This window comes from Eptatretus burgeri, chromosome 5, assembly GCF_056783735.1.
Source record: "Eptatretus burgeri isolate ZD-2024b chromosome 5, Ebu_testis_v1, whole genome shotgun sequence".
Lineage (NCBI taxonomy): Eukaryota > Metazoa > Chordata > Myxini > Myxiniformes > Myxinidae > Eptatretus > Eptatretus burgeri.
The window spans coordinates 86,024,145-86,036,321 of NC_140965.1; the positions used below are offsets into that span (position 1 = coordinate 86,024,145).

The following is a 12,177-nucleotide window of genomic DNA, read 5'->3' on the forward strand; positions in this document are numbered from 1 at the left end:
GCCCGATAATTAATCGAACCGTCGAGGCCGACGAATAACACCGCTCGGTTATCCCGATAGTACGGAACGGGTCGCTTAAGTGGCCCGTGTCCGAAGTCGACCTGCGGCGAGGTGCGAACGCCCGGTCTACCCTCCGTGTGGGTACTTAGGTAGGTCGAATTTGGCGAGCAACCCTATCCCACGCGGGGGCCGATTGGCTCGATCGCGGTGAGACCGAAAGGTCCACCCGTGACTGGTTCCCGGCGTTAGTCCGAGAGGGTCACGACTGGATTGTCCGTCCGGTGGGCGACGTGCCGCGATTCGAGTTACGTGGCCGTTCGCACGCCGGCGGGCGCGAATCCGCAACACTGGTGTCAGGTCGTGCGATATAAACTCATCGCCCTCCTCGCGGCACTGGTATCGGAGAACGGGATAACGGGCTCTCCTGTCTCCGGCTAAATTCACGGGAATCGGTCCAGGGGTGAGAGGAGCGACCCCCGATTCCCTCCAAATTACGAGCGAGCTAAATTAACCCTTTACGAGAAGCAAGATGGCGTCTCAAGGCGAGCGGGTGCCGGGTGGATTAGGTATGTGTAATAGTAATGTAGAATCCATGGCTCAGGACGAGATCACCGTGCAAGAGAAACCCGTACCAGAAGGTTGGGAAAGGCATCGATGCCGTTCATCTGGTCGGTTTTTTATTATAACTCCACCACTAAATGTAGTCAGTGGGAGTGGCCAGGGCAGGTGACAATGCGGCAGATTATGGAACTCGCGCAGAGCATAAATGACAAACTGGATTACTGGAATGCCGGAATAGAAAAAATGAACGAAAAGATGGATACAAACACAAATGAAATGAGAAACGAAATGAACAAGCAAATAAACGCAATGGAAGCAAACATGAAGGAGGAAACGAAAAAGCTGCGGGGTGAGACGCAGAACATGGGCCGATGCCTGCAGGCGGGCATGAAGGCCGTGACCAGGGAGATCAAAATGGCGACCCCACGTGTAGAAGCGAACGAACTGGGAGGGGATGCAACGGTGACCGAAAGGGAAAAATTAAATGGGGAGACCAAAACGTGCGAGACGAGACACGAGGTGACGACAAAGGAAATAAAAATAGTAGAGACAAGGGAGGCAAAGGGTGAAGAGGTGACTGAGTTGGCAGAGACACGGGAGATGGGAACGATAGAGGGAAGACTGCACGATGAAGACGGGGTAAGTGACGCACACACACACACACGGAGGTAGTGGAGGACAATGGGGGTGAGCTGGTGGACTGGGTGGAGGCCCGGTGCCAGCAGCTGGATGGCCTCCTCCAGGAACGAGGGGAGGGAGTATGCCCCCTTGAGGCAAGTCACGACCAGGTGGGTTCGGTCGTGCTTTGCGAGGTTGAGAGGAGGAGTGCTGCGGACGGGTGCTCGGAGAGCTTGTGGGGTATAGAGGCCCCGGAGACCCTTGTGGGGACACGAATCCCCAGTGTGGTTGTCCCTGTGTGTGTGGTGCAAGGTGTGAGTGCGTCCCCGTGTGTGGAAGCGACCCCGTGTGTGAGTGGTGTGGTGGCGATGGTACCAGAGTACGTGCTTCCCAGCACGCCGTGTGTGGATGAGGCACCGTGTGTGGAAGAGGCCGTGTGTGTGGATGAAACGGCCAGTGTGGATGAGGAGGCACTGTGTGTGGAAGAGGCCGTGTGTGTGGATGAAACGGCCAGTGTGGATGAGGCACCGCGGTCGAGTGCCCCCGCGTGTGTGAGTGAGGGACGGTGTGTGGATGAGGCACCGCGGGTGAGTGCCCCCGCGTGTGTGGGTGAGGCACCGTGTGTGAGTGAGGCCGTGTGTGTGGATGAAACGGCCAGTGTGGATGGGGCACCACGGGTGAGTGCCCCCGCGTGTGTGGGTGAGGCACCGTGTGTGAGTGAGGCCGTGTGTGTGGATGAAACGGCCAGTGTGGATGAGGCACCGCGGGTGAGTGCCCCCGCGTGTGTGAGTGAGGGACGGTGTGTGGATGAGGCACCGCGGGTGAGTGCCCCCGCGTGTGTGGGTGAGGCACCGTGTGTGAGTGAGGCCGTGTGTGTGGATGAAACGGCCAGTGTGGATGGGGAACCGCGGGTGAGTGCCCCCGCGTGTGTGGGTGAGGCACCGTGTGTGAGTGAGGCCGTGTGTGTGGATGAAACGGCCAGTGTGGATGGGGCACCGCGGGTGAGTGCCCCCGCGTGTGTGGGTGAGGCACCGTGTGTGAGTGAGGCCGTGTGTGTGGATGAAACGGCCAGTGTGGATGAGGCACCGCGGGTGAGTGCCCCCGCGTGTGTGAGTGAGGCACGGTGTGTGGATGAGGCACCGCGGGTGAGTGCCCCCGCATGCGTGAGTGAACGGCTGTGTGGAAGGCCGCGAGTGAATGGAGCACCACGTGTGAGTGGTATGGTTTATGCAAGGGAGACCGTGTGTGTGAGAGAGCGGTATGTGAGGGAGATGTCGGTTGGCATGCGGGAGCACGCAGCCGCGTCTCCCGGTGTGAATGTAATGGAATGGAGTGTGAGCGTCGTAACACGCGGGAGCGCGTGTGTTGAATGGCGACGACGACGGCGACAGAGGAAAGAAAGCCGAGTAGCGGCTGTAGTTGTTTCGGGGACCGTGCCGGGTTCACCCAGCAGTGAGCACGAGGTCCGTGCTGTGCAACGCACGAGACCCCCACGTGCTCGCTTGCGAGAGTGAAGTCCCGGTCCGAAAACGCACGCGGTGGATTTGCCGATCTCGCGGACGGACAAAGTTTAGGCAGGATAATGGATTTGGACCGGACGGGTTCTCCACGCGATCGTGTGTGTTAAGCTCCAACGGGCAAAGCACATGTGTTCGCGTGGGGAACCCCTCGAGACGTGGGGCTTGTGTTCTTTTTTTTATGCGCACGGTGACGCCATGGCTGCACGTGGGGTTGGAATCCGGCAGGAGGGGTATCCCTGCCGAATGGTACCGTCCAAGGAGGGACGAGGAACACGTGCAGCTGCATGACGTCACGGGCAGGTGCAAAGTGCGCGAGCTCTGAGTTGCCGCGCTGGCGCTGCGCATGTAAAGAAAAAAAAAAAAAGCAAGCCTCACTTTCGGGTGCACAGGATTCCTGGGCAAGGGGTGGAAGACCCCCTTGACCTGGGCACAGGATGGAAACTAGTTAGGGGGAAGGGTTAGCTAAGTTAGACCGACTTCATGGGGCAGGGGTAAGTCCTCATGGAGTCCGTGGAATGGATTAGTTAGAGGGATTGTAGCGAGATTTAGGTTGGGAAATAAAATGATTTATTTTGAAGACAGTGACAGACAGTGAATGTGTAGCGGGGACGTAGCTTAGCAACGTAGTGTTAAAAGGAACGTGCTTTAGTGTAAGGGACGACGTGGGAGCACGAGTTAGTTAGGGGATGTAGTTAGATGGATGGCAGAGTTCAGCGGTGTGTGTGTTGAAAAGTTGTGAGGTGAGTACATGATGTGTGAGTGAGGCCAGCGGGTCTGTGTGAGTGGAGCGAATGGGGAATGCATGGTGCGATGAGTGATTGGGGGGAGGAGTGACTCCCGCCCAAGGGACCCCCGGGGTCAGTGTAGAGTGAGTTAGCTGGGTTAGTTAAATTGAAAAATGGAGGTCGTTTTGTTGTTGGTGGGAAAGTAGGCTCGAAACCCGTTTGGAGGGGTGCAGGAGCCCTGTTGACAGGCTGGGAGCGTGGTGGCGAAAGGTGAGTATCGCTGAGTGGGTACCCCAGGCACCAGGCTAGTCGGCCGCGGTAGGCCATGGGCCCATGGGGGGCCGGGATAGAGTAGTGGGCACGAGTGCGCCTGCTTGGTGCGGGGCCCGGGGCGCCATTAGCCGCGTGGGCAGTGTTGTGGGCATGGGTGACCCTCGGAAAGGGGCCCGGGAAGCCAGCCTGCCACGTGTGCGTTTCAGGGGAGGTGCCATGGGGGGCACTCCCCGGTGTTAGGGAGCTGGTAGGCTCGGAGGCAGTGTAGTGCCCGGGGGGTGCCATAGCGGGAGATTCGGCAGAGGGTCGTGCCTGCCAAAGGGAGCCACGTGTCCCAGCCAGGAGACCGTGTGAGGGCACGGAGAGAAAATTGGGGGGGGCGAGGCCCGAAAATTGCAAGGACACCAACACAGGCGACGAGAATCTGGTTTGTTAGAACCAATAGATTAAGCGAGAGGCGCTTGTTGAAAGCCCCGGGGTAGTTTAACAGTTAAATGGTTAGGGTAGATCAGGAAGTGTACCCCTCCGCACCATCCATCCCCTCGCTGTCGTTGTGGGCCGCTGGACCCACTTTGGTTATAGATCGCCGAACTCTGGGGAGGCCATTCTGAGGCTTCGTTGGGCCTCGGCACAGGACGTTAGCTCTCCCTTGTTCCCCTCTGGGAAGGGAACGTAGGGGTTGGGAGTAGGCTAGGTGACAGGATAGGTTAGCCGAACAAAGACGATAAAGGGGGTTAGGGGACGATTTATAGTGGGGAGTTAAAAAAAAAAAAATTAAGTTGGGGCTAAATTGGGGTTTGACAAATTAAGGCAGTGGGTATGTACAGTGACAGGCAAAGGCGATAGGTGGGAGGGAGACAGGTAGGTAGGTCCGAGCCCACCTTCCAAGTGGCCAGCACCACCGCACTCCCTCCACCAACCTCCACTGAACGGCAAAGGTTGGCCAGCTTCATCTGCTGGCTGCGTTGCTGCAAGGCAGAGGCCGGCCCACTTCATCGGCAGCTGTTGTTTTGCTGCAAGGCCTGTGCCGGCTGGATCGTCTGCAGCTGCTGTGCTGCAAGGCCTGTGCCATCGGCTGGCCGTGTTTTGCGTCAAGGCCTGTGCCGGCCAGTTCATCTGCCGGCTGTGTTTGCCTGCAGCGGCCTTCTTCTGCGGGCTGTGTTTGCCTGCTACCTTTGCCATGCCATGCCCACTGCCCCCGTTCACCAGCCCCGTTCAATTTTTGCTTTGCCCCCCCCCCCCCTGTTCATTTCCATGTGCGCCAGGATCCGCAAGGCAACAGTTTGCAAGCTGCGAGAACTGCCCCGTTGGCAGCTACAACACGGGCCTGCAGTGGCGGCCCGTGCACCGTGTTTGTGTTCATCCATCCATCCATTGTGTTCATTGCGTGTGCCACTTGAGCTGGCACGGAGACTTCGTTGTGCAGCCCATGCACCGTTGTGGTTCACTGCGTTCAGTTCAAACCATTCATCCATCCATTCGTGTGTTCATTGCGTGTGCCACTTGAGCTGGCACGGAGACTGCATTTGTGCAGCCCATGCACTGTTGTGGTTCACTGCGTTCAGTTCAAAAGGGAAGGCCTTGGACTGCGTGTGAGCAGCCAGCCACGTTCCCTGTCACCTGCATTGTTTTGAGCCAGAGACTGCATGCGAGCAGCCTGGCTCCCTGCTAACTGCTTTTCTTTTGCAGAGTTCATTGATCCTGGGCCATGGTTTAGTGTAAAATTTGTAAGTTAAGGTTAAGATGTGCTGTAAATATGAGTGCGCCCCCGGCATGTTTGTCTTAGCGCCGGCAATTTTATTTAAGTCGTCCGTGTGAGTGAGTTTGTTTAGGTAGTTACTCAGCCCTTAGGTTATTTATTTTGGGGACACGAATACCATGAATGTCGCACTCAGGGATCCGTAGGTAAAATGTACTAGGGGAAAACATGGCTCTGGCTGCAGGCTTGGCCTTGGCTTGCTTGGGAAAGGTGGTGTGCTGTTGTTGCCTCTCTTTGTCCACTACATAGACTTGCTTGGCACCCTTCATGCCATCAAGCTGCTGCCTGCTTGATTTGGTGGGATGGCATATCGCCAAAGCTTTCTTCAATATGACCTCACCTTCCGAAGAAGTCTCTCCTTATAGCTCTCATCTCGCACACCAAACACAATCTTATCTTGAATCATAAGTTCGTCTTGAGGTATGAACTCGCACATGGCTGCTTGCGTTCTGAGTTCAATGAGCCATTGGTCAATCATCTCACCCTCCTCCTGGTCACGTTTCCAAACACGATACCTCTCGTACACAACGTTTTTCTTTGGTCTGCAGTAATCCGTGAACTGCCACAGCACCAACTCATTATCATTCACATTGTCACCCTCGGCAAAGGTAAACATATTGTGAATAGCCAGAGAGTCCGGTCCCACCAATTCTAGTAAAATGACTACTTGCACGTCAGCGTCTTTCCTCTTGAGCTCAGCAGCCTTGAAGTAGTTCGACAATCACGCAGCTCACTTGTCACATGCATCGGCAGCATTTGATGTCTTCAAATTAATTGGTCCGGGAGGCTTTAGGACTTCCATAGCGGCGTTTGGTTCGCTTCTCTGACACCTTGTAAGAGCATCGATCACGCACATGTCTTTGGCTCAAGCGGAAGTGATGCTTCATTTATTGGTTCACATCTGGAACACTATGTATATTCTGTTACACCTAACTTTGCAGCCATGATTAGCGATTCGCCTTTTTGGTTTTATAAACACGAGATTTGGCTTCATACAAATATTGTATTCATATTAATCCCTGGTGCTCTGATTGCACAATCCCTCAGCGCCTCGGTGACATCTTCTGCAATATGGATTCACCGCGTAATAACTCGTTTGATAACTCGATCGGACATTTCTCGATTCCAGATTCGCCAAGCGACTCGCCCGGAAACCTGATCAGAGTGAGGGCAGCACAGTATCGCTCTGGGCTTACCTCCCCTTTGCCTTTCCAGGTCACAAATTCTTTCAGCAGTCCGTCCGAGACACGATGAAGAGCTGTCTTTCCCTGAATGTAACCCCTCCACACATGCACCTCTCCCATCCCAACAAGGAATTTCAGCCCAACATTATGGGGTGTACCCCTGTAACTGTTCATTTGCGTTTTTTCTTTGTTCTTCATCGATTTGTTTCATAATTGTCTCTAATACGTAGTTAAGGGAGGCTAAAGATATGTTAGGGTGACAGAAATTGTGCCCTGGGAACTCACCCCACAACGTTACAACATTATGTCGATGGGAATATCTTGGTTTGCTTAATGTTACACTTTCTATGAACGGATTCACGATGAAGTGGAAAGTTGCTGTAGTGTGTTTAAAATCAACAATTATACAATTTATTTAAGACAATATCACACTTTTATGTTTTTTTTTTCATTTATCCAATTAAATGTCGTAAACCATAGATAAGTCGATTCTGAGTACAAGTCGAGGCCTAGACTTTTAGACGAAAATATATCAACTTATACACGGAAAAATACGGTAATTATAACACTTGTTAGCGAGCATTATATAATTTTAAATTACAAGCAATACAAAAGCAAGTAATATTTTTAATACTTGTTAGAAATCTGGCTGGCTCCATTATGATTATTGGTTTATTAGAACACTTGGTCAATAGCAGGTAGTTATTACAAAGGTTACTCGACTAACATGAGAGTTGATTTGTTTGCCTCTCGTGCAGTGTATAATTTGTGATAGAAAACCGAAAAGAGAAATTTCTACACTTGCTGCACTGCAATCCATGTGCTCAGGCACACTGCACTTTCACTATGATCCCCAAAATAAAGGTCGAAAGGTTTAATGGTCTGAAAAGTCTAAGGGTCAAATTGAAATGTTTAGATGTAGTCACAATGCAAAAATATGTAATTAATAGATGTACTCACTGTTCAATACTATGTAATTAAAACGTTGGTAGAAGTACAGTACTGTACTCAAATGGTACATAATTAATAGACGTACTCACATGGGTTGAGCGAGGCTTCACGTGTTTTTCGGTTTTACAAGATACCAACAGAGGTACCCGCACCTTGTGCGGGCAATATGATGGGGTTACTACTGATGGGGCTGATTCTGTGGATCATCTGGGCCACATGGGCCATGGATCATCTGGGCAATGACAATGCTGCGCAACTCAAGGTCTACCTCCTTGTTGAGGATCTTTGCAGAAATGACCAGGTCAATCTCCTCTGGCCTGATATTGTTTGGAGTGAGCCATGTGAGGATGTGGGCATGTGGGAGGCCTGTCTTCTGATACTCAATGGAGTACAGCCATGCCCTCACCACACCAAAGGCACCTTTCTTTATGAGCTCCATGAGCTTCTTGTGCTTCTGATGGAAGACGCAAGCAATGAGGTCTGGCCAGTTTTGTGGCTCTTGTGCTCGAAGCAGATTGACAACTCTCTCTAGCCACTTTGGGTTGCAAGTCATAATGGTAAAAAGGTCTGGTCGCCCAAAGCATCGCACATATGGCATGCCTACTTCTCATGCATGTAGAGTGGCCCACCCGGGTAAAAGGCGGGCAACACCACATGTTAGCCAATGTTGTGAGTATCTCCATTCCCGACCAGAAGGGCATCACGAAGGCTGCCATAGCTGTCTGCATGGACGGTCATCTGCTCAGGGGGTAGGAAATGGAGTTGTTCAGTCTCAATCTTGCAATATGCATCAACCAGGAACTACTAGAAGAGGCGGGCACCATAGTGGAGGTAGTTGCCGTCATGCACCATGATGTGGTAACTGAAGTACTCGAGTATTGTGATCTTGCGGCCATTCATGCTTGGCATCCCAGGCAAAAATGCTACAGTTAGAACTATAGTATATGAGAGTTGTACTCATATACTACAGTAGGCTGCAGATAATAACGAAAGGAAAGGAATGTTATTTTTTGCCTGGTGTAGATGTGAAATCAGTCGCTCTTGTGTACTGCTTCCTTTGCTTTCAGCTTTGCCCCAAGACCACTTTTAAACCATGGCTTATCATTTGCCCATGGTTTAATCTTCTTAATTGGGATGCAATCTTCTTAGTCTTAGCGATTTTTTTTCCATTTATTGATATTTTAATTTGTGGATGTTGTCTGACGATTCTGCGATTTTTTTTTTGATTTTTTTTTCTGGTGCATCAGCTTCGATGTCCATCGGCACACAAAATTTCAGCTTTGTACATCACCCGAAAGGTACTGATCTTTAATATCAGTCAGTGAGTCAGTCATCCAGTCAATGAATCAGTGGTTAGAAAGAGCTTTATATATTAGATTGCCTTATTTTAGTATGACTAGCAAAGTATCTCCCTATGGGCGATCTTGTTCCAAGCAGGTAATGCGTTCTTCTGACACATATCTTTGTTTGGGAGGTGTATAAGCAACTGACAGCTCTGTATAGGCAAAAATAAATAAAGAATAACTCGGGTTACATGCATGAAGCAAAACCATACCAACTGCTCATAATTCAAAACACCTCACTGCACTGGAAAACGTGGGGACAGGAATACTGTACTGTAAATGGTGGAGACTTGTAATACCCTCCCCCACCTGGAAGCGGCGCTACACGATACACATTTACATAGAATTTGCGACCCCCCCTCCCCCCTCCCTCCTCAATTCCCAAAGACCACCAGCAAAGAAAAAAACACCCCTATACATCAATTGGGGTTGTGTTGATCCTATGTAGCAAGTCTGGATGTAATTGGCCCAGAACTGTAGGAGGAGTAGCGCGACAAACAAAAACACAAACACCGGTCTGTGAATTATAGTAAAGGATACCTGACCTTGTGACTGAGGCAAATAAATTTTCGACTGTAAACTCTAATTTTTGTCGACAAATGTGGAGACCTAGTATGTGGCGATAGCATTTATACTACAAGTAACTATATGGACTTATTTCCTGGTGTGTGCCCCAGTTTAGAATAGGTACACCGTATCCCTGCGTGTCGTAAGAGGCGACGAAAGGGTTGGCTTCAGGAAGGGCATTCGGTCATAAAAAAAAAACATTGCCTCCAAAAGGGAACCAGGATCGAAGATCGCCATGGGTCTCGCAAGGCTAACCCCCACTCTAACAGGGAAAAATGGCCTTAAAGTGTGCGTGTGTATGTGTATGTGTGTGTGTGTGTGTGTGTGTGTGTGTGTGTGTGTGTGTGTGTGCGTGTGTGTGTGTGTGTGTGTGTGTGTGTGTGTGTGTGTGTGTGTGTGCGTGTGTGTGTGTGTGTGCGTGTGTGTGTGTGTGTGTGTGTGTGACTATATGGACTTATTCATTATGCTTGGTCTCCTTTTCAGTTTTTACATGTAGTAAATGACATACTTTTGAAAACCAAAAAGTCTTGTGACCTCTGAGGATTTGTTTATGAACATAAATATGGTAACCCTGACAACCATCTCTTTCTGTGTTTCCAGGTTATGGGATTTCCACCCACTCCATCACCCTTCACCCTCACCCTCCTCTTCAATTTTTTTATTTTGTTCCATTTCTGCTTCTTCCACAGTTTTCCCTTCCATTTCTGTGATTGAGAGTTTGCGCCTATATCCAGCCTGTTCACCACCTGTGTCTTCTCTGCCCACACATTGCTCTCGCTCTTCCCATGTCCTTTCTTCCTCCAGGTCTCTTACCATCTTGTCCCTCCAACCTGCTGTTGGTGTGCTCCCTCCCATGCCCCACCCATTCCAACTATTTCCACTGTTCTTTTTGTTCTGTTATGTCCTGACCCACAAGCATGTTCTCAGTCCTCCACAAGCCAAGGCTGTATACCAAAGGAAAAGTATGGAACTGGCTGGCTTCATGATTCTCAATAACAGGGGGGTGCTGGAGGAAGGAAGGAGGGAGGGGCACTGTAGGAAGGAAGGAAAGGGGCTATAGAGGAAGGAAGCAAGGGGGTGCTGGAAGAAGGAAGGAAAGAAAGAAGGGGGAACTGGAGGAAGGAAGGAAGGAAGGAAAGGAGGGGGCGCTGGAGGAAGGAAGGAAGGAAAGGAGGGGGCGCTGAAGGAAGGAAGGAAAGGAGGGGCACTGGAGAAAGGAAGGAAAGGAGGGGGCACTGGTGGACAGAAGGAAACGAGGGTATGCAGGAAGAAGGAAGCAAGGGGGCACTGTAGGAAGGAAACAAGGGGGTGCAGGAAGAAGGGGGTGCAGGAGGAAGGAAGGAAGGGTGGCATGCCAATTGGCAATGGTAAGGCTGTGCTTCTCCTGTATGCTTGCCTCTCTCCACAGCATCAGCAACTCGTAAATCTCAAGATTACAAATAAATTGACATTTCAATTCCAGCAATCTATTTGTGGGTGAGTTATTGACTTCATCAATCTTCTTTACCGATTTGGATTCCTTGTGATGGCACCAATTTTGTAATTGGGTCTCTTATTTCATTACATCATGAGGTCGGCGGATGTAGCTGGACACATTTTGAAGTATGGTGCGAGAAAGCACATGTGAGAGTCTTGCATGGTTTTCCAGCCAAGTTAAACGAGTCTCCATCTGTTGAGGAAACGTTTGGAGGAGTGATGCAGGACAGAACTGCAAAGGTGGTCAGTGAGAATGGTTCTCAACGTGGTATAAACAAAGTATGAGTTAAATTCAGACTGCATACAAAAATAGTGAAGACAAAGACTTCATAAATTTGTCTTTTTCACAAAACTATGATAAAAGTGTGCTTGGAGGGCAACTTTGCACCGAGGTTCTCACAACTTTGATTCTGAACGAAAAAAAAAATCTGAATTGATGCCCTCATCCACACCCATTATTCTCATCTCCATCGAAACTTCCTTCCATTTTTCTGATCTATCATACCTCTTGCAATCGTTGACAATTTTATATTGCTCTTGCATTGTATATTGCTCTTGCAACCCCCCCCCACCACCACTTCCAACCCCACAACCACTTCCCCTGAATACTCTGTTTAATGCCTTTCAGTGGCGTTATATAATTGTACCTCGTTACACTGAAGGAAATTCAAAAAAAGAAATACTCACTGGTAAATTCCCTCATCCTCGTCAGCAATGAGAAACACCTTTTTCTCAACAGCGCAAGAATAATGGTAGGTTCTTGGACATCGTCTAATTTGGCAACCTACAGTGGCACCTACACGCTTGCAACCACTGCATCTCTGTAGAAAACAAAAAATGGAGATATAGCAAGTACAAAGCAATTTATTGATTAAAGGTCAAATGCAAAGTGACTGGTTTACATCAGTAAGACGCACCAACTTCTTCCCTCGAAGTATCTCCTTTCGTACCTCTTCAACAGGAAAATTGCAAATTGTTTCTTGCAATGTTTGAGAATCAGTACACAAAGCCGAAGAGTAGAGCTGGAGAGGTGAAATAGTTAAAGAAGCAATTCATGTTGAGCAGAGTATAATCCAATGCAAGTATATAGAGATTGGCAGTGAACAAAACAAATTTTCTGATAGATTGATTATTCTAGTTCAGATTTTAAAAAGTAAAATGTTAATTTGGTCTTCCTCAAATTGGAACACGAGAGCCAGC

The 12,177-nt window shown here is 49.9% G+C and overlaps 1 protein-coding gene across 1 annotated transcript in view; it reads right to left on the bottom strand.

Annotated features, from left to right (window-relative positions):
- Nucleotides 1–12,177, bottom strand: part of LOC147026885 (uncharacterized) — a 207,558-nt gene that overhangs the window by 153,506 nt on the left and 41,875 nt on the right. The window contains exons 9-10 of the mRNA XM_085883592.1: nucleotides 11,895–11,999; nucleotides 11,665–11,798 (exon numbers count right to left, since the gene is read on the bottom strand). Of these exons, the coding sequence (XP_085739718.1) occupies nucleotides 11,665–11,798; nucleotides 11,895–11,999 (239 nt within the window). The remainder of the gene's footprint in view (nucleotides 1–11,664; nucleotides 11,799–11,894; nucleotides 12,000–12,177) is intronic.